The sequence below is a fragment of the Limanda limanda genome, chromosome 2 (genome assembly GCF_963576545.1).
Source record: "Limanda limanda chromosome 2, fLimLim1.1, whole genome shotgun sequence".
Classification (NCBI taxonomy): domain Eukaryota; kingdom Metazoa; phylum Chordata; class Actinopteri; order Pleuronectiformes; family Pleuronectidae; genus Limanda; species Limanda limanda.
The window spans coordinates 23,496,493-23,518,888 of NC_083637.1; the positions used below are offsets into that span (position 1 = coordinate 23,496,493).

At 41.1% G+C, this 22,396-nt stretch overlaps 1 protein-coding gene across 1 annotated transcript; it reads right to left on the bottom strand.

Moving 5' to 3' along the window:
- Nucleotides 1–755: 755 nt before the first annotated feature.
- LOC133018937 (deleted in malignant brain tumors 1 protein-like) lies at nt 756–15,715 on the bottom strand. The gene is made up of 13 exons (XM_061085281.1): nt 15,681–15,715; nt 14,347–14,438; nt 11,597–11,929; nt 10,150–10,566; nt 8,301–8,621; nt 6,451–6,783; nt 2,638–2,987; nt 2,134–2,322; nt 1,770–1,910; nt 1,328–1,587; nt 1,053–1,212; nt 876–951; nt 756–775 (listed from the first exon to the last, which is right to left on the bottom strand). The coding sequence occupies exons 1-13, from the start codon at nt 15,713–15,715 to the stop codon at nt 756–758; spliced, it is 2,727 nt and encodes a 908-aa protein (XP_060941264.1).
- Between the last annotated feature and the right edge of the window lie 6,681 nt (nt 15,716–22,396).

Genomic DNA, 22,396 nt, shown 5'->3' on the forward strand with positions numbered 1-22,396 from the left:
GTGTCAAGGCCTTTCGAGAAGTGAACATTTTGCCTAGCAACTATTAAAGGAGAAGTGAGATTGGGAGGGGCTCCTTTTCACTTCCTGGATTCCAGTGCCAAGAGGATGGACTACGCCTAAGACTGTTATAAATATTTGAAACGCCTTCTGTTCGGCGCGACTCATGAATACCCCGTGCTCTTTTAGGCGAGGCTGTGCATGAGTGCCCATTGCTTTGCTGTTCAACTTTTTCATTACTTCTTAATAAATACTTGAATTAGACCAGTCTGTCTCTTCTCATATTTAAGATAAACAAACACACAACGACACGTCCCCTAAAAAAAAAGGACAACTTGCTCTACTGACATTGTGTCTTTGCACAACAGACTATATGCACACTTGCTTTTAGACATTCCCTTTAACCACTGTTATTGCCTGCCTCCGTATGTATGGATGTATATTTATAATCTGCTTGATGAGTGGATATGAATGTGCATATATTTAAACTATATATGAAAATAAACACAGAAGAAGAAAAGTACTCTGAAGTTCTCAGATTTTTATTTTCTTCAATCATTTCACACCTCATTACACCTCTAATACAAATCAGGAAAACCAGTGTGTGTTACAATTCAATTATGCAATGTAACATGTGTTTTTTTATTATCGATTTATGAATAAAGAAAGAAATTCGAACACAAAATAAGATCACACTATGAAATGAGTTTATGTTATTACAAACTCATTATATTATGGATGTATTATATGTTACCAGCTCACTCAGGTAACTTGTCCCCTGAAGATAAAGAAGAAAGAGGAAAAACATGGTGATTCATTCTGTATTGATCATTGTGTTGACACATCAATCCTGAGAGCACATAGTTAATCATACTCACAAGTGATTGGTCCAATGGTGAGGGGCTTCAGAGGAGCAGAGCTGGAAACAGAGCGAGATGTCCTTCTTCTGCAAGTCTATGAAAAGAAGGGGGAATAACAGATCCAATCAAAACCAGTGTAAAGCTGAGCGACTATTGATCGATAATGTTATTGATAATGTGAAACGTGTGACGTACTGGGACACAGCGGGAGCTCCTCTGGTCACACAGGCTGAGGCTGCAGTGGAGGTAAATGTCACTGTTTTCACCGTGGATCAGGAGAAACAGGACGGAGAAATGAGCCTGTCGGGATGAGCCGCTCTCGATCACTGCCACTTGCTGTCGGTCAGTGGGGCACCTGGCAGTGAGGATGGAGCATGTCATGAGGGCCATTATACATCACATTATACACAGTCTTCCTCCCCAATTTCCATTATAAACCACAAAGCATAATGATGAAGAGGGACACTTACTTGTTCTGGATGAAAAAGTATTGCGCGGTATCATTGGAGTTTGATGAGTTAGAGGCGTAGCAGTTCTCCAGGACAACTACAAAGCTTGGGTCTCTGAGTAATACAGAGACGCCCACATGCAGAGGTGAGCCCACAGGGAGCGTGATCAAACCAGGTGGATAAGGCTGAGTGAAGCTGGAGGTGCGGAACAGAGACATGGAGGCTCGAGCTTTGCTACCTAAGCCTGAGAGGCCAACTGCAGACCTGTCAAAAATATAAGCCTTGTTATTATGATGACCTAAAATCCTACACAGGTGACATTGATGTGTACTGGAGGTATAAACCCACTGTGGCAAACAGCAGAGCATACTTACGCTGACATGATTGGTTAAAAGTAGCATGGACTAGACCAATCTTCACCAGGTTATATATAAAGGTAATAAAAAGGTACTTACGGCAGCACTGGTCTGACTGCCACATTCATGCTGACGTCTGTGTCGAGGGGATACGCACAGGAGAAGGGAAGACTCACAGGACGTGAGAAGGACACATTTCCTCGGTAGAGATATAAACTGTTGGAGTAGATGGCGTGTGTACGGTTGGTCTGAAAGACAGAGAGTGGTTCAATTATTAGTCACTTGAAGCTCTATTACAGTTTGAGTGGTTTTGTCATACAGGAAGAAGATCTGGGTTTAAGATATTGTCTCTGCCAGTTCCTGCTAATCTGAGCTCCCTGCAGAGGAGTACATATGGGAACCAATAGCTTAGTCTTAATTATCGTAATAATAAATAAATGGACATAACTTGAAAATGAACAAAGTATTTACCCTCAGTGTGTTTCCACATGCACCTGCCTGAGCGTCCACCTCGTACCAAACTACATCATTATGCATTCTGACCCAGGAGCAGTTGCGAACTGCCAGGTTTCCGGAGAGTGGGTTCAAACCCATGGCTGTTATGGCAGCCATATTTAGCCCTATTTGGATTTTATCACGTCCACAGACGAGCTGAGGAGGCTGGAGTGGAGGGCGTTGGACTACAGAAAAAAGTTTTAAAAAGTAAGTAAATAATAGTGTGGACAAAAGAAGATGAGATGGTAAATACCAGATGAGACCAAGACGAGAACTTCAATTAACATGTCACTGTGTGTAATGAGCAATATTATATGAAAACATGTAAAATATAAGAAGTAAACCTACATTCACATATGACACTTGCAACTTCATAATGTCTACAGTTGTGGACGCAGAACCCTTGATGTCTGCATATTCCAGTTCTATAATGTTATCCTATGTAGTCTGAGAGGGAGACGTCATTGGCTTTAAATCTACAAAAAAGCATTTACCTTCACAGACGACACCAGCATCCTCATTGTGACCACAGTTGTGAGATCCAATCCCTCCGTGCCGGCACTGGGTCAGCTTTGATTTGTTGCCGGAGCAAACAACATCGTCTAACCAGATGGGTCCACTGCCCTGTCCAAAACGGGCACGTTGTGGTGCTGACAGGACCCTGCCACAACCCAGCTGTCTGCACACCACCTGAGCATCAACCAGGTCCCAGTTGTCATCACACACCGTCCCCCACTGTCCACGGAGGAAGATCTCTACTCTGCCAGAGCAGGAGCTGTTTCCTCCATTGGCCAGACGGACCTGTCCCACGACTCCTCTGCTGTTGTCCACTGCTGTTGTTCCAGGGGTGCCAGATGTGAGCACCTGAGAACCTGGATCAGGTGTGGTTGGTGAAACTGTGGAGTTTGGTCCTGGTTGAATTGAAAGAAATATAAATGTGAACCCACAAGACAACAACAGCTTGCACCTCCATCAATATTAATGAGGAAAACATTGTTTTCATTATCTCTGACCAGGAGGTTTTGTTTTCACACCTGTTTATATGTTTGTTGGTAAGCAAGATTACGCAAAAAACTAGAGATTTTGCTTTTTTGGAGCAGATTCAAATTAGGGGTCACATCCAGTAAATTTTTTTCATGTTCTTTAACTCTGCGGAATAGGAAGTTTTTCAACATTTTGACCATTTATCCAGGAAACCATTCATTGACCTTGATGAAATCCAATCTGGTACTTTAAGGGAACTGATATCTATGAATGTGTGAAATTTGATGCAGCCCCAATTAATTTAAGGGGACTATCGGCCCTTGGTGGTGGTACGTGCGCCACAGTGATGTTCTAGTTTGTTGATGTATTCGTCAGCAGGATTATGCAAAAAACTACTGAACTAATTTGTACCTAACTTGGTGGAGAGCTGGGGCGTTGGCCTGGAAGAACCATTTCAATTCTGATGTGGAAATTGCAGCCTATATGGATTTCTCTTATGTAGTAAGTGCGCTGTAATGAATTACATTGTATGCCATGAAAGGTCAATACTATAAAAAAACGTGAAACAGTGCAGTTTATTCCAACATTTGTATGTCAAGCTCATCCAAGATAAAATGTTGCAATGGAGAGTTTTCTAAGAGAAGTCTTTCTGCTGACACCAAAACACTCTGCTTCACGTAAAGTGTTAGGGTTTCAAAATTGAGCTAGTCTGTGTCTGAATAAGCTCTTTGCAATAAAGGCAGGAGGGGGGGCATGGATAGTTTGGGTCAGATATTAGGCCTTCATACTAGTGCTGTCAAATGATTAACATATTTAATCGCTATTAATCGCATTTATGTCATAGTTAACTAAAAATTAATCACAATTAATAGCACATTTGTATCTATTCTAAATGTCCCTTCATTTTTTTTTTTTCCATAATTGTTTTTAATTTTAATGCTCTTATCAACATGGAAAAATGGATTGGCTTGCTTTATGCAAATGTTTTATTTTATTGAAAAACAACATTGCAAAACAGGGCGGTCCAAAAAAAACTATAAAGTGCACTTTTTAGGTAAACAAGGACTCAGCCTATAGTGCAGTTAAACCATGGCTTAATATTTTCTTTTTTTTCAAGTTTGCTGTGAACATAGCAGTCAGGCCTCTTATTTCAGAAAAAATTAACCGTAACAGTTAGTTTACCAATAAAAGGTAAGCCTACTACTTCTTTGCTTTCAGCCAGTTACTCAAACAGACAAGCAACAAAATAACAAACAAACAAAAAACACAGGCAAGTGTCGGCCTACTTTGAAATAAATTAAACACAGAACTTTGTAGAGCTATTTGAGTCCTCCCCATATTTGTGGAAAATTTATGAAATAAGAAGTACCCTATTTTTAAATTTAAAAAAAACATATAGCTGCAGCCTAATAGCTTAAAAATATATATTTTAATTGGCGAAATATTAAAACAAAAAGCGAGAGTAGGTCAGACTAGAGGCGAACACAGATACTGAAGCTCGGTAGAAACCAACTGTAGCTTCTGCTCTGATCAAGAAGCTGAGGCGCTGATCTCTGAGCAGCTGAGACCAGAGAAACTCTGTGTTTTCACTGTTTCCATAGTTAAGAAGCAGTCAGTCACTGAGCGGCTGCTTCACGTCGTGAACAAGCTCTGATCTCACTGTGTCTCTCTGTGTAGAAACACATGCAACAGAATACTGTTGATTAGAGACACAGATGAAAGAGAGACTTCAATAGGATTTCTAGAAAAACTCCATTGATATCAGCGTGAAGCAGAGATTCCATATTTCTGTTCTATAATTGTATCCTATGTTGTCTGACATTGATATTTCATTGGCTTTAAATCTTCAAATAAGCATTTACCTTCACAGACGACACCAGCATCCTCACTGTGACCACAGTTGTGAGATCCTATCCCTCGGTGCCGGCACTGGGTCAGCTTTGATTCGCTGCCGGAGCAAACAACATCGTCTAACCAGATGGGTCCACTGCCCTGTCCAAAACGTGCACGTTGTGGTGCTGACAGGACCCTGCCACAACCCAGCTGTCCGCACACCACCTGAGCATCAACCAGGTCCCAGTTGTCATCACACACCGTCCCCCACTGTCCACGAAGGAAGATCTCTACTCTGCCAGAGCAGGAGCTGATTCCTCCATTGGCCAGGCGGACCTGTCCCACGACTCCTCTGCTGTTGTCCACTGCTGTTGTTCCAGGGGTGCCAGATGTGAGCACCTGAGAACCTGGATCAGGTGTGGTTGGTGAAACTGTGGAGTTTGGTCCTGGTTGAATTGAAAGAAATATAAATATGAACCCACAAGACAACAACAGCTTGCACCTCCATCAATATTAATGAGGAAAACATTGTTTTCATTATCTCTGACCAGGAGGTTTCGTTTTCACACCTGTTTATATGTTTGTTGGTAAGCAAGATTACGCAAAAAAATACAGATTTTGCTTTTTTGGAGCAGATTCAAATTAAGGGGTCACATCCAGGAAATTATTTTCATGTTCTTTAACTCTGCTGAACAGGACGTTTTGCAACATTTTGACCATTTATCCAGGAAACCATTCATTGACCTTGATGAAATCCAATCTGGTACTTTAAGGGAACTGATATCTATGAATTTGTGAAATTTGATGCAGCCCCAATTAATTTAAGGGGACTATCGGCCCTTGGTGGTGGTACGTGCGCCACAGTGATGTTCTAGTTTGTTGATGTATTCGTCAGCAGGATTATGCAAAAAACTACTGAACTAATTTGTACCTAACTTGGTGGAGAGCTGGGGCGTTGGCCTGGAAGAACCATTTCAATTCTGGTGTGGATGCAGATAACGGTTGGATTCAGGATCTTTTTCTACTTCCTGTAACTATGTATATTACGACAGATAAATAATTTAAGTCATCAGAACACTTCCTTTTTTTTCTTTTATATTTCGACAATTAGAATTAGACAAATATGTGTGGGATTGACTGTAAGCAGAGGTACAGTTCTACCTCTAGTGAGTGTCACTCAAGTTAAAGGTATAATTGATGATATTATCCTGAGGCACAAAACTCTATTTTACTTTCTTGAGATAAATATTTACTGAGAGTTGACCAGCCTCACTGGTGAAGCAGCTACGAGAAACACATGCAACAGAATACTGTTGATTAGAGACACAGATGAAAGAGAGACTTCAATAGGATTTCTAGAAAAACTCCATTGATATCAGCGTGAAGCAGAGATTCCATATTTCTGTTCTATAGTTTTATCCTATGTTGTCTGACAGGGATACTTCATTGGCTTTAAATCTTCAAATAAGCATTTACCTTCACAGACGACACCAGCATCCTCACTGTGACCACAGTTGTGAGATCCAATCCCTCGGTGCCGGCACTGGGTCAGCTTTGATTCGCTGCCGGAGCAAACAACATCGTCTAACCAGATGGGTCCACTGCCCTGTCCAAAACGTGCACGTTGTGGTGCTGACAGGACCCTGCCACAACCCAGCTGTCTGCACACCACCTGAGCATCAACCAGGTCCCAGTTGTCATCACACACCGTCCCCCACTGTCCACGAAGGAAGATCTCTACTCTGCCAGAGCAGGAGCTGTTTCCTCCATTGGCCAGGCGGACCTGTCCCTCGACTCCTGTGCTGTGAGCTTTACAATTGCAAATCAGGATAGTTTAACACAGTGGTGCAGAGGTAACATATTTTTCTTACTAAGGTACCAACTAAGATATCTGGCGTTAGAACACCAGGCTTAAATTAAATATTAAATCTGAAATTGCAGCCTATATGGATTTCCCTTATGTAGTAAGTGCGCTGTAATGAATTACATTGTATGCCATGAAAGGTCAATACTATAAAAAAACGTGAAACAATGCAGTTTATTTCAACATTTGTATGTCAAGCTCATCCAAGATAAAATGTTGCAATGGAGAGTTTTCTAAGAGAAGTCTTTCTGCTGACACCAAAACACTCTGCTTCACGTAAAGTGTTAGGGTTTCAAAATTGAGCTAGTTTGTGTCTGAATGAACTCTTTGCAATAAAGGCAGGAGGGGGGGCATGGACAGTTTGGGTCAGATATTAGGCCTTCATACTAGTGCTGTCAAATGATTAACATATTTAATCGCTATTAATCGCATTTATGTCATAGTTAACTAAAAATTAATCACAATTAATCGCACATTTGTATCTGTTCTAAATGTCCCTTCATTTATTTTTTTTCCATAATTTTTTTTCATTTTAATGCTCTTATCAACATGGAAAAATGGATTGGCTTGCTTTATGCAAATGTTTTATTTTATTGAAAAACAACATTGCAAAACAGGGCGGTACATAATAAAATTATAAAGTGCACTTTTTAGGTAAACAAGGACTCAGCCTATAGTGCAGTTAAACCATGGCTTAATATTTTCTTTTTTTTCAAGTTTGCTGTGAACATAGCAGTCAGGCCTCTTATTTCAGAAAAAATGAACCGTAACAGTTAGGTTACCAATAAAAGGTAAGCCTACTACTTCTTTGCTTTCAGCCAGCTACTCAAACAGACAAGCAACAAAATAACAAACAAACAAAAAACACAGGCAAGTGTCGGCCTACTTTGAAATAAATTAAACACAGAACTTTGTAGAGCTATTTGAGTCCTCCCCATATTTGTGGAAAATTTATGAAATAAGAAGTACCCTATTTTTAAATTTAAAAAAAACATATAGCTGCAGCCTAATAGCTTAAAAATATATATTTTAATTGGCGAAATATTAAAACAAAAAGCGAGAGTAGGTCAGACTAGAGGCGAACACAGACACTGAAGCTCGGTAGAAACCAACTGTAGCTTCTGCTCTGATCAAGAAGCTGAGGCGCTGATCTCTGAGCAGCTGAGACCAGAGAAACTCTGTGTTTTCACTGTTTCCATAGTTAAGAAGCAGTCAGTCACTGAGCGGCTGCTTCACGTCGTGAACAAGCTCTGATCTCACTGTGTCTCTCTGTGTAGAAACACATGCAACAGAATACTGTTGATTAGAGACACAGATGAAAGAGAGACTTCAATAGGATTTCTAGAAAAACTCCATTGATATCGGCGTGAAGCAGAGATTCCATATTTCTGTTCTATAATTGTATCCTATGTTGTCTGACATTGATATTTCATTGGCTTTAAATCTTCAAATAAGCATTTACCTTCACAGACGACACCAGCATCCTCACTGTGACCACAGTTGTGAGATCCAATCCCTCGGTGCCGGCACTGGGTCAGCTTTGAGTCGCTGCCGGAGCAAACAACATCGTCTAACCAGATGGGTCCACTGCCCTGTCCAAAACGTGCACGTTGTGGTGCTGACAGGACCCTGCCACAACCCAGCTGTCCGCACACCACCTGAGCATCAACCAGGTCCCAGTTGTCATCACACACCGTCCCCCACTGTCCACGGAGGAAGATCTCTACTCTGCCAGAGCAGGAGCTGTTTCCTCCATTGGCCAGACGGACCTGTCCCACGACTCCTGTGCTGTGAGCTTTACAATTGCAAATCAGGATAGTTTAACTCAGTGGTGCAGAGGTAACATCTTTTTCTTACCAAGATACCAACTAAGATATCTGGCGTTAGAACACCAAGCTTAAATTAAATATTAAATCTGAATTTGCAGCCTACATGGATTTCCCTTATGTAGTAAGTGCGCTGTAATGAATTACATTGTATGCCATGAAAGGTCAATACTATAAAAAAACGTGAAACATGGCAGTTTATTTCAACATTTGTATGTCAAGCTCATCCAAGATAAAATGTTGCAATGGAGAGTTTTCTAAGAGAAGTCTTTCTGCTGACACCAAAACACTCTGCTTCACGTAAAGTGTTAGGGTTTCAAAATTGAGCTAGTCTGTGTCTGAATGAACTCTTTGCAATAAAGGCAGGAGGGGGGGCATGAACCGTTTGGGTCAGATATTAGGCCTTCATACTAGTGCTGTCAAATAATTAACATATTTAATCGCTATTAATCACATTTATGTCATAGTTAACTAAAAATTAATCACAATTAATAGCACTTTTGTATCTATTCTAAATGTCCCTTCATTTATTTTTTTTCCATAATTTTTTTTCATTTTAATGCTCTTATCAACATGGAAAAATGGATTGGCTTGCTTTATGCAAATGTTTTATTTTATTGAAAAACAACATTGCAAAACAGGGCGGTACAAAATAAAATTATAAAGTGCACTTTTTAGGTAAACAAGGACTCAGCCTATAGTGCAGTTAAACCATGGCTTAATATTTTCTTTTTTTTCAAGTTTGCTGTGAACATAGCAGTCAGGCCTCTTATTTCAGAAAAAATGAACCGTAACAGTTAGGTTACCAATAAAAGGTAAGCCTACTACTTCTTTGCTTTCAGCCAGTTACTCAAACAGACAAGCAACAAAATAACAAACAAACAAAAAACACAGGCAAGTGTCGGCCTACTTTGAAATAAATTAAACACAGAACTTTGTAGAGCTATTTGAGTCCTCCCCATTTTTGTGGAAAATTTATGAAATAAGAAGTACCCTATTTTTAAATTTAAAAAAAACATATAGCTGCAGCCTAATAGCTTAAAAATATATATTTTAATTGGCGAAATATTAAAACAAAAAGCGAGAGTAGGTCAGACTAGAGGCGAACACAGACACTGAAGCTCGGTAGAAACCAACTGTAGCTTCTGCTCTGATCAAGAAGCTGAGGCGCTGATCGCTGAGCAGCTGAGACCAGAGAAACTCTGTGTTTTCACTGTTTCCATAGTTAAGAAGCAATCAGTCACTGAGCGACTGCTTCACGTCGTGAACGAGCTCTGATCTCACTGTGTCTCTCTGTGTAGAAACACATGCAACAGAATACTGTTGATAGAGACACAGATGAAAGAGAGACTTCAATAGGATTTCTAGAAAAACTCCATTGATATCAGCGTGAAGCAGAGATTCCATATTTCTGTTCTATAATTGTATCCTATGTTGTCTGACAGGGATATTTCATTGGCTTTAAATCTTCAAATAAGCATTTACCTTCACAGACGACACCAGCATCCTCACTGTGACCACAGTTGTGAGATCCTATCCCTCGGTGCCGGCACTGGGTCAGCTTTGATTCGCTGCCGGAGCAAACAACATCGTCTAACCAGATGGGTCCACTGCCCTGTCCAAAACGTGCTTGTTGTGGTGCTGACAGGACCCTGCCACAACCCAGCTGTCCGCACACCACCTGAGCATCAACCAGGTCCCAGTTGTCATCACACACCGTCCCCCACTGTCCACGGAGGAAGATCTCTACTCTGCCAGAGCAGGAGCTGTTTCCTCCATTGGCCAGACGGACCTGTCCCACGACTCCTCTGCTGTTGTCCACTGCTGTTGTTCCAGGGGTGCCAGATGTGAGCACCTGAGAACCTGGATCAGGTGTGGTTGGTGAAACTGTGGAGTTTGGTCCTGGTTGAATTGAAAGAAATATAAATATGAACCCACAAGACAACAACAGCTTGCACCTCCATCAATATTAATGAGGAAAACATTGTTTTCATTATCTCTGACCAGGAGGTTTTGTTTTCACACCTGTTTATATGTTTGTTGGTAAGCAAGATTACGCAAAAAAATACAGATTTTGCTTTTTTGGAGCAGATTCAAATTAAGGGGTCACATCCAGGAAATTATTTTCATGTTCTTTAACTCTGCTGAACAGGACGTTTTTCAACATTTTGACCATTTATCCAGGAAACCATTCATTGACCTTGATGAAATCCAATCTGGTACTTTAAGGGAACTGATATCTATGAATGTGTGAAATTTGATGCAGCCCCAATTAATTTAAGGCGACTATCGGCCCTTGGTGGTGGTACGTGCGCCACAGTGATGTTCTAGTTTGTTGATGTATTCGTCAGCAGGATTATGCAAAAAACTTCTGAACTAATTTGTACCTAACTTGGTGGAGAGCTGGGCCGTTGGCCTGGAAGAACCATTTCAATTCTGGTGTGGATGCAGATAACGGTTGGATTCAGGATCTTTTTCTACTTCCTGTAACTATGTATATTACGACAGATAAATAATTTAAGTCATCAGAACACTTACTTTTTTTTCTTTTATATTTCGACAATTAGAATTAGACAAATATGTGTGGGATTGACTGTAAGCAGAGGTACAGTTCTACCTCTAGTGAGTGTCACTCAAGTTAAAGGTATAATTGATGATATTATCCTGAGGCACAAAACTCTATTTTACTTTCTTGAGATAAATATTTACTGAGAGTTGACCAGCCTCACTGGTGAAGCAGCTACGAGAAACACATGCAACAGAATACTGTTGATTAGAGACATAGATGAAAGAGAGACTTCAATAGGATTTCTAGAAAAACTCCATTAATATCAGCGTGAAGCAGAGATTCCATATTTCTGTTCTATAGTTTTATCCTATGTTGTCTGACAGGGATATTTCATTGGCTTTAAATCTTCAAATAAGCATTTACCTTCACAGACGACACCAGCATCCTCACTGTGACCACAGTTGTGAGATCCAATCCCTCGGTGCCGGCACTGGGTCAGCTTTGATTCGCTGCCGGAGCAAACAACATCGTCTAACCAGATGGGTCCACTGCCCTGTCCAAAACGTGCAAGTTGTGGTGCTGACAGGACCCTGCCACAACCCAGCTGTCTGCACACCACCTGAGCATCAACCAGGTCCCAGTTGTCATCACACACCGTCCCCCACTGTCCACGGAGGAAGATCTCTACTCTGCCAGAGCAGGAGCTGTTTCCTTCATTGGCCAGGCGGACCTGTCCCTCGACTCCTGTGCTGTGAGCTTTACAATTGCAAATCAGGATAGTTTACTAGGTGGTGCAGAGGTAACATCTTTTTCTTAATAAGGTACCAACTAAGATATCTGGCGTTCGAACACCAGGCTTAAATTAAATATTAAATCTGAAATTGCAGCCTATATGGATATCCCTTATGTAGTAAGTGCGCTGTAATGAATTACATTGTATGCCATGAAAGGTCAATACTATAAAAAAACGTGAAAAAGTGCAGTTTATTTCAACATTTGTATGTCAAGCTCATCCAAGATAAAATGTTGCAATGGAGAGTTTTCTAAGAGAAGTCTTTCTGCTGACACCAAAACACTCTGCTTCACGTAAAGTGTTAGGGTTTCAAAATTGAGCTAGTCTGTGTCTGAATGAACTCTTTGCAATAAAGGCAGGAGGGGGGGCATGGACAGTTTGGGTCAGATATTATGCCTTCATACTAGTGCTGTCAAACGATTAACATATTTAATCGCTATTAATCGCATTTATGTCATAGTTAATTAAAAATTAATCACAATTAATCGCACATTTGTATCTATTCTAAATGTCCCTTCATTTATTTTTTTTCCATAATTTTTTTTCATTTTAATGCTCTTATCAACATGGAAAAATGGATTGGCTTGCTTTATGCAAATGTTTTATTTTTTTGAAAAACAACATGGCAAAACAGGGCGGTACAAAATAAAATTATAAAGTGCACTTTTTAGGTAAACAAGGACTCAGCCTATAGTGCAGTTAAACCATGGCTTAATATTTTCTTTTTTTTCAAGTTTGCTGTGAACATAGCAGTCAGGCCTCTTATTTCAGAAAAAATGAACCGTAACAGTTAGTTTACCAATAAAAGGTAAGCCTACTACTTCTTTGCTTTCAGCCAGTTACTCAAACAGACAAGCAACAAAATAACAAACAAACAAAAAACACAGGCAAGTGTCGGCCTACTTTTAAATAAATTAAACACAGAACTCTGTAGAGCTATTTGAGTCCTCCCCATATTTGTGGAAAATTTATGAAATAAGAAGTACCCTTTTTTTAAATAAAAAAAAAAACATATAGCCGCAGCCTAATAGCTTAAAAATATATATTTTAGTTGGCGAAATATTAGAACAAAAAGCGAGAGCAGGTCAGACTAGAGGCGAACACAGATACTGAAGCTCGGTAGAAACCAACTGTAGCTTCTGCTCTGATCAAGAAGCTGAGGCGCTGATCTCTGAGCAGCTGAGACCAGAGAAACTCTGTGTTTTCACTGTTTCCATAGTTAAGAAGCAATCAGTCACTGAGCGGCTGCTTCACGTCGTGAACGAGCTCTGATCTCACTGTGTCTCTCTGAGCGAGTGAGGGGGGTTGGGGGGCGGAGCCCCCGGACCGGTGCGCTTTCAGGAAGCACACACATACACACACACTGCCCGTTTGGTCACGGGCGAAAACGGAATTCGCAGCTAGAGACAAGTGTTTGTGAAAAGTACAAAGACAGTTTGATTCATGCTCTTCTGAAAGTGTATTCCCTTCTTCAAATGAAACCGTGAAAACCAAGATAGAACTGATTCCAGAAATTTGTACATTAAGCTCAAAAGGCACTTTTGGCAAGAATGAGTGTTTTAATATGGGAAATTTATCCAAGTATGTATTTACAGATGTCAGTATTCATGATTGAAAATCAACAATGAATATTTGTTATATCACCTCAATATTAACAGCTATGTACCACTTCAGATTGTCCAAAACATTTCCTTGTTCTCTCATTCTCATATGAAAGAACAATGAAAGAACTGTCTTCAGGGAACAAGGAAATGTCTTCAGTGTTAACAACATTGAAGACATTTCCTTCTTCAACAGCCAACAGGTAGAAAATTGATATGTTGTTTTTTTTCTTCTTTTTTTCATAAAATAAAAAATAGGCCATGCCACACAGATTACGAAAAGGAAGTTTATTTTTGACTCTTCTATGAGCGCAGTTAAACAGAAAAGCGATGTATATTAACATCAGTGGATCCGTACATTTGATAATTCTCACGTTAAAATGATAATAGGGTTATTTATTCAGTAGTTTTCCCCCTTGTCCAAGGTTAAAGACAGAGGGTGTCAAATCTTGCTAAGCCTTAAGAGGCAAATTTTTTTATTTGTGAATATTGGCTGTAGAAATACATTTTGATTGAATGATTAAACAGTTGGCAACTCTAAATATACAATGTCAAGATATGTCAGAGCCAGAAGCACACACAGAGCTGGGAGGATGATTTAAACTCATTTAAGGACAGATTAAAAACTTGACCAGAGAGAAAATGTAAAATAAACAAAGTCAGACTCGTGAGGTGTGATCTGTGAACACATTCTGCTAATTTTAAATATTCTCCAAAATGTTCTGTGTATTCGGGTGAAATGAAATTTAACTCGAGATGACTGAAAGTGATTGATTTACCTGAGTTGTTCCATGTACCAAACTGCAAAATTAGGAGCAAGAGCAAGCCCCCAGGCATCTCCATCATGGACCTCATCCACGACACAAACTTGCTGAATAGCACAAAAGAGATGTATGAAAATCATATGTTCACATTATGATCATGACTCTACTTTGCCAGTATTTGTATTCACCTTGAGAGAGTGAGTGGAAATCCAGTAGATGCTGAAAAACCTGTGAGAGAAATTTTCCGAGTGAGCGACAGCATGATCATTTATAGACCTGTCTTTTTTCTGTTATGGCCAGCTCGTTTTAGGCCACAACAATCAAGTGAAGTCTACACAGAGTTTAAATCATCGCAACATTTTTTAATATTATCAACAGAATAACCAAAAATGTATTATGTTAGGTCAGTTGTCAGTCAGTGGTGGAGGTGTTGAATGTAGAAGAAGCCATGTGTATGTAGCAAGTGTTGGATGGCAGAGAGCAAAAATACAAACCAAGAGCAGGAGCTTGGTTGTCCAGGGAGAGAGAGTGAGATCAATTGGCTGCAACCTCTCCTTTATAATCGGCTGAGCAGGTGCAGTTCGTTCGCAGTCAACAGCAGGCGGAGCATCGATGCTACAAGGAAGTCAGGTCAAAACAAAGCAGCAAACCACCTGCAAAAGAATACAGACAGGACAACACACACGGCCAGGGCCGTCACACCCCGCCCCATAAAACGGAGACCCCAAAGGTCTTCGTTAACCTCATAATAAGGCCAGAGACAGAGCATCCGCCATAACATTATCCCGACCCTTGATATGGCAAATATTCAAATTGTAGGGTTGCAAGAACAACATCAGCCTTTGGTTGCTGTTTTGCATGCTAGACAGAAAAGTCAGAGGATTATGGTCAGTGAATACCGTGACTGGTGTTGATCCAGAGCCCACATACACTTCAAAAAACTGTAGGGACCAAATCAGGGCCAGTGCTTCTTTCTCCACCACTGAATAATTGAATTGGTGACGCTTGAACTTACGTGGGAAGAAGCCTACTTGGTGGTCAATGCTCCCTTCCCCTTCTTGCAACAGTACGGCTTCTGCACCAACTCCACTGACATTCACCTAAATTTTAAAAGGATTCTGAAAGTGCAGAGCTGCAAGTACAGGAAAGCAAGAGAGCAGATTTTTCACAACAACAAAAGCAGCCTGACATTGGGGAGACCACACAAATGCATTCTTTTTATCGAGAAGGTTTGTCAGCGGGGCCACCACAGAGGAAATGTTTTGACAAAAACACCGGTAATACCCCACCAAACCCGAAAACCTCCCCAGCTCCTTCGCTGTTGTTGGGACTGGGTACTTATCCATAACCTCAACTTTGGCCCTGACGGGGCGTACATCCCCATGGCCCACAACCGTACCCAGATAAGTAACCGTGGCCTTAGCAAACTCACATTTTGACAAGTTAATTGTCAGATTGGCTTCAACCAGCAGATCAAAAACAGCCTTGAGACATTGAACATGACTGTTCCAAGAGTCATTGAACACAACAACATCATCTAAATACCCATTACATCCAGGAAGCCTTTGCAAAACCTTATTCATTAGGCGCTGAAATGTGGCTGGAGTGTTCCGCAACCCAAATGGCATGACATTGTACGAAAACCGTCCCCCAGGTGTGATAAAAGCACAGCTGTCTTTTGCCGTTTTCGTCAGTGGTACTTGCCAATAGCCCTTCAAAAGATCCAGCTTTGTCACAAATATTGCACTCCCTACTTCATCCACACAATCTTCAATCCGTGGCATTGGGTAACATCTGGCTGTGTGATAGCATTAACTCTCCTGAAATCTGTACAGAACCTATAAGATGCACCGGATTTGGGGATCAATAAACATGGTGAAGCCCAATTGGATGATGCTGGTTATGCTATACCATGTTCGATCATGTTCTCAACCTCCTTCTCGATGTGTTTGCTTCTCCAGAGGGACATGATAGAAGCACTGCTTAATGGGTTTCACATCGTCAACATCAATGTCATGCTGTACAAGTTTAGTACATAATGGGGTGTCTGAAAACGGAGCAAGGTGAGAATTAAGCAATTGAATCAGATCTCTTTGTTGAACCTCTGACATACAACTTAGTTGAGCTTTCAGGTTTTTCAAATAAACTGAGTTATTCAGTTTCCCTGTCGCAGTCTGCTCTGATGGAACCACAAAGTCTTCAGATGGCACATTGGCAACCTTTGCTGCAGCAGTACTACCCCCCATCACCGTCTCAGAAACTGAATGCCTATAGTATGGCTTTAGTAGATTAACATGACACCATTGCACACCCCTTCTCCAGCCAGGTGTATGGACAAGATAGTCACACTCAGACTTACAGCTCTTAATTGTATATGGACCACTAAACTTTGCCAGGAAAGGAGAACCTACAACAGGCAACAAAGCCAACACTTTTCCCCCCTGCCCCCTCCCCTCCTCAGAAAGCGAGGAGGGGGCAGACGGGGAAGAGAGGATCCGAATACCCACCGAGGATCATAGAAAGGGAAGTGAAACACACACACACACATACATACACGCTCCTGCACAGAAGAAGAGGCTATACTTTTTTTCTCAAGGCTCAACAGTAACAGTAAAGGAAAATTTCACAAAACCTCTCCCGTGCACGGTTAAATTTGACAAACATCCCATAAGGTTTGAACATGATTTTCTGTTGTCTCGTTTATGAATCTCTGTTTTTGCCTTTTCCCCCGATGATTCTCTGAATGTGTCCAATATTGTTCAGTTGTAGACTTATCCAATGTCTGTGTTTTTTTTTGGGAAGACGGGGAAGAACACCACTGTGTTGCTCAACTTCAAGTCCAGTGTTCACCACGACCTGACCTGACGAACCTCTTTCTAACTCTGACTTGACTCTGTATGTAGGTGGGTCCTCTTCATGTGACCTTGTCTGTAGTACTAACTATGTTGGTTTTCCTGTTTGTTCAGATAACGATGTTCTCCTCTCGAGTTCTCTTCCTCATCACCTCTCAGCCCAGACAGCACGGAAGTATGCAAATTGGCTATTGGTAAAACACTCACAGTCTACACTGACTCCAGATATGCATACGGTGTAACTCATGATTTTGATGCCTGGCAAAATAGAAACGTCCTCTTTCAAACAACAGGCTGTCACAATTACATCTGACATGTACCTTCTTCTTTTTCATAAAATAAAAAACAGGCCATGACACACAGATTACGAAAAGGAAGTTTATTTTTGACTTTTCTATGAGCGGATTTAAACAGAAAAGTTATGTATATAAACATCAGTGGATCTCTACAGTTAATAATTCTCACGTTAAAATGAGTTTAGAAATCAACGAAATTTGAAAGGACATCGTTTAAACTGATTGTGGTAGGCATTCTTCACACCCTGCACGAGTAATAGGGTTATAGGGAATAAGCAATTAATGCTATATTTTTTACATGATACATTTTTAATAAGTCCTGTGCTTCTATTCCTTCATTCTGTGGACTTGGACAGATAGACTTTTTTTTCATGAATGTCACTTTCAGCTCTCTCTGAGGCTTCTACAACCCTAATCCCCCCCCCCCCCCCAACACTTTTCCCCCCTACCCCCTGCTCTCCTCAGAAAGTGAGGAGGGGGCAGACGGAGAGGAGACGATCCGAATACCCACCGAGGATCATAGAAAGGGAAGTGAAACACACACACACACACATACATACACACTCCTGCACAGAAGCAGAGGCTATACTTACAGCACACACGCACACACCAGACCACACACAACTTTGGATAAGGTTGATGTAAATGTGGATGAGAAAACGAACCAGGTCTAATCTCTCACCTTATAAGATTCTCTTTGCATTGTTGTCCTCTCCACGTCCGTCAACAGACTTGTGTGATAATGATGATGTTGTGTAACCTGATTTCCTCCTACACCTTCCATTTTTCTTTGTATATGCTATTTATTCCACAATAACAGGAATGTATATTTTTCTTTGCACAAAAACAGCATCAGTTCCCTATTGTGTACTCATCGCCACGACAAGTGTTATAATATGGGAAATGTATTTAAGTGTGTATTAACAGCTATGTACCACTGCAGATTGTCCAAAACATTTCCTTGTTCTCATATGAAAGAACAATGAAAGAACTGTGTTCAGGGAACAAGGAAATGTTTTCAGTGTTGAAAACATTTCAACAAAGGAAAATTGAAGACATTTCCTTCTTCAACAGCCAACAGGTAGAACAATGAAGACATTTCCTTGTTCAACAGCAAACAGGTAGAAAATTGATATGCTGTTTTTATTCTTCTTTTTTCATAGGGAATAAGCAATTAATTAATATTTTTTACATGATACATTTTTAATAAGTCCTGTGCTTCTATTCCTTCATTCTGTGGACTTGGACAGTTAGACTCTTTTTTTTCATGAATGTCACTTTCAGCTCTCTCTGAGGCTTCTACAACCTGTGCAAAAGAACGAGACATGAAGTTACTCCCCATGTCAGTTTGTATCACCTTTCCAAGGCCAAAAGAATATATGAAAGTAGTTGAGGCTTTCAGGACCAGCCTTAATAGAGCGTAAAGGAAATGCTGCAGGGTACTGAGTACTCTTACACATTACAGTTAACAAGTAAGTAATACCATTTTTAACTCTTTGGCAAAGGACCAAACACAATCTACAATCAAGTAATCAAATGGGTTCTCAACTGCTGTATTTGGGCACAAAGGAGCTGACTAGACCTTCTGATTGGGCTTTCCTGGTAGCTGACATGTATAACACAATTTACAATATTTTGAGATATCCTGCTTCAAGCGAGGCCAGAAGAAATTATGAAGCACACGATCCAATGTTTTCTTAACTCCTAAGTGACCCGCAATGACATCATGTGAAATGCTCAACACCAACTTCCTGAATTTGAATGGGACCACGACTTGAGTCACCTCACCTATTAGCACAGTGTCAACCAGCCCCTCAGTAGCACACCTTCCTGTAAGTAGTAACCATTTTCTATTTCTTGTACCTTGCTTACCGGAAAAACCATCTCAAACAAAGGTTGGAGTGTGGGATCTCCTGCCTGTTGTGCAATCAGCTCCTCCTTACTGATAGATGGCAAAGGGCAAGGATACAGTAGAGCCTGATCCTGAACTTTCTCAAGGCCTTTATGTTGGGAACACAGCGAGGAATCAGAGTTTGTAGAGTTCCTACTCTCTTGAGCTAGCCCTGCCCATTGCCCGAGTCACAACACAAATAGTGAAAACGTTTGGGTTTTGTTTTGCACACTCATCCAGATCGCCACAGCATTTTGGTGACATTGACACTAGAAGTGGAGGCTCAACATCTTTCCCCACTCATGCTCCAGCCAAGTCATTTCCAAGGATAACATCAACCCCCTCTATAGGCAACGAGTTGCACACTCCCATGACCACTTTACCATTAACCAGGTCTGAAACCAGGCTAAGATGGTGCAATGGCACAGACAATGGAACTAAAGTAATTCCAATATTCGGAGCAGTTTCACCTGTTTCTGTAACCTATGAAAAAGGCAACAACCATTCCAAAATGAGACTCTGAGTTGCACCAGAATCTCGCAAGATTATCAGGTCTCCCCTCACCGTCATCCTGAGATACAAATCCCTCCGTCTTGAAGGGAACATAAGCCTCCGCAACCGTATATGACCCTCCAGGAGATGTTTCAGAAACCACTTGACTCAACTTTCCTGACACAGAGGCCACAAGACCAGCAGACTTTACATACAACCCAGACCAACTTGTGGTGACCCTTTCCACTGACCCTTATTCTTACAAGAATGGGAAACTTTACCTGGTTCAAATTTCCCATCTGTGCCTGGAACACTTGACATTTGTATGAGAAACCTGCTGATCCCCAACCAATTTGTATAAATCAGACTTCACGTAGTTTCTCTGCATACCATTCACATTATACCTGTGCCGTCCTGAGCCACCTGCATAAATTAATCAACACATCCTCATCTGCTAAAACTGCTGCTGCTGAAACTGTATTGACCTTGCTCTCATTGACATACAATGCAATGTGGTGTGGAACTGAGTTTTTGAATTGTTCCAATACTATAGCATTACAAAAGTCCTCATAAGCATCCGCATCAGAGGCAGAACACCAGCGTAAGAAATGTTCAGAAATCTAACGTGCATACTCTACACGAGTCTGTCTGTCACCTTTTCTCCATCTTTGAAACCTTTGTTTATATGAGTGTGGGACTAATTCATACGCTTTCAATACTGCAGCCTTTACCTTGGCATACTGCATGCCATCAACAGAACTAAGGGCAGAATATGCTTCCTGGGCCTTACCTGTGAACACAGACTGCAGCATAAAAGTTCTGTCAGCATCAGGCCAACCCCTGGCATCTCGAAAAAAAGAAAGAAATGTGTCTGGATCCTTTTCCTTAAACCTGGGATACAAATGCAAGTTACCAGCAACATCAAAACCACACGTGCGCACGTACACCTGAACGCAATGTTCGCTTTATAAATCACAGTCCACCTAGAAACGTTCGTTTGTGGATCTGCCTCCAAATCCGCCCTCCATACGCCCACTTTCAACCATAAATGGTCAATGCAAAGCACGGCAAGAATATTAAATGATGCTGCTGACCAATGGGTTTTCAGCGTGAGTCTCTGACGGAGTCACCGCACCAAGCGATGTGAAGAGGAAGTGAAACTTTCTGACACTGACATCGAGGTGTTTGTTATCGAGGTGGAGGTGAAGAGCGACTTTATGGGACAGCAGTGATGTTACTCATAAAGAAAATACACTGAAACTCTGCTGCTGCTGTGGATAACACACTGTGTGAGATCAGAGATCGCTGAACCCTCGCTTCCTCCTCGTTCTTCCATTCGCATGCACACATCGAGCAGATCTCCGCTCCACGGCAGTATTTATTTATTTAGAGCATCGGACCGATTACCTCACATCAGTCGATCCTCACCTCCTCTGGGATATTATTTTGAAAGTTTCTTAATTTCTTATAAGTAATCTCCAGTGCGCTCTGATGGCACAGTCCCGTTCACTGCAGTGATCTGATGATACACGCACAGTGTTCGAAGATATTATTAAAACCTATTAATGACTCGGCTCCGTGACTCGGCTGTTAAATCAAATCTGAACCTAATTTGCTTTAAGTTGTTTTATATTTTTTTAATTAAAAGGTTTGTGTGGAGCAGATACGTCGCGCGAGAAAAACTGTTGGTTTTAATGTAAATGATGAATTGGATCAATAATCTGCTGCAGTTCACCACCTCACGCCACTTTCCCGTCTCCAAAACGTCCGTAAGAATTGGTCAGAGTTTGCATGGAAATACGCAAATTCTCCCGTAAAGTTTGTCTTTATAAATACCAACGTTGGCGTGAGAGGTGGCGTACACACGTTTCAGGCCCTGTTTTGTGCTAAGCAACGGTTAAAAATTAGACCCCAGAACCCAAGAGAGATTCACTAGCTTTCCCATCTCTCACCAATTCCAGTTATAACAGCTCCAGCTTTAGCCTATCCCTTCCCAAAGCCACCTCTACGTCTGCCTCCCTTGCTTTTGTACCTGTTTTGTCCTCAGCTTTCCATCTTAGCCTTCTCCCTTTCCAACTGCATAAACTGGTCAAAAGACAATTGCTCAAGTACCCCTGGGACCTTTATATCAAAATCCTCACTTTTGTCAGGTTCCAACATACCCTCTAAAACTGCTAACCCCTCAACAATAGCCCTCAATTACGATTTTCTGATCAAGTATTTGATCAGGCTGTTTCAGCCTAACTGCAAAGCTAAGTCAACAAAATCTCTCTTTGCAAAATGAGACAATGTGCCACGTACTGGTCGCTGCAAGAATTCCGCAAACAACGGATTTCTATGCTCTGTTGACATAATGTACACTAATTTTAGACACTTCACACCCAAAATTCTACGTTTAAATCAATTTTGACCAAAAACCTGGTGCAACTCACAGTGCAAAACCATAAAGAGGATGGACAAAGAATGGGGCTTCCCCCCTAACCTGCCATCCCAAATCGAATCAGCTTAAGAGGCGGGGAAAGGCGGTGGACTAG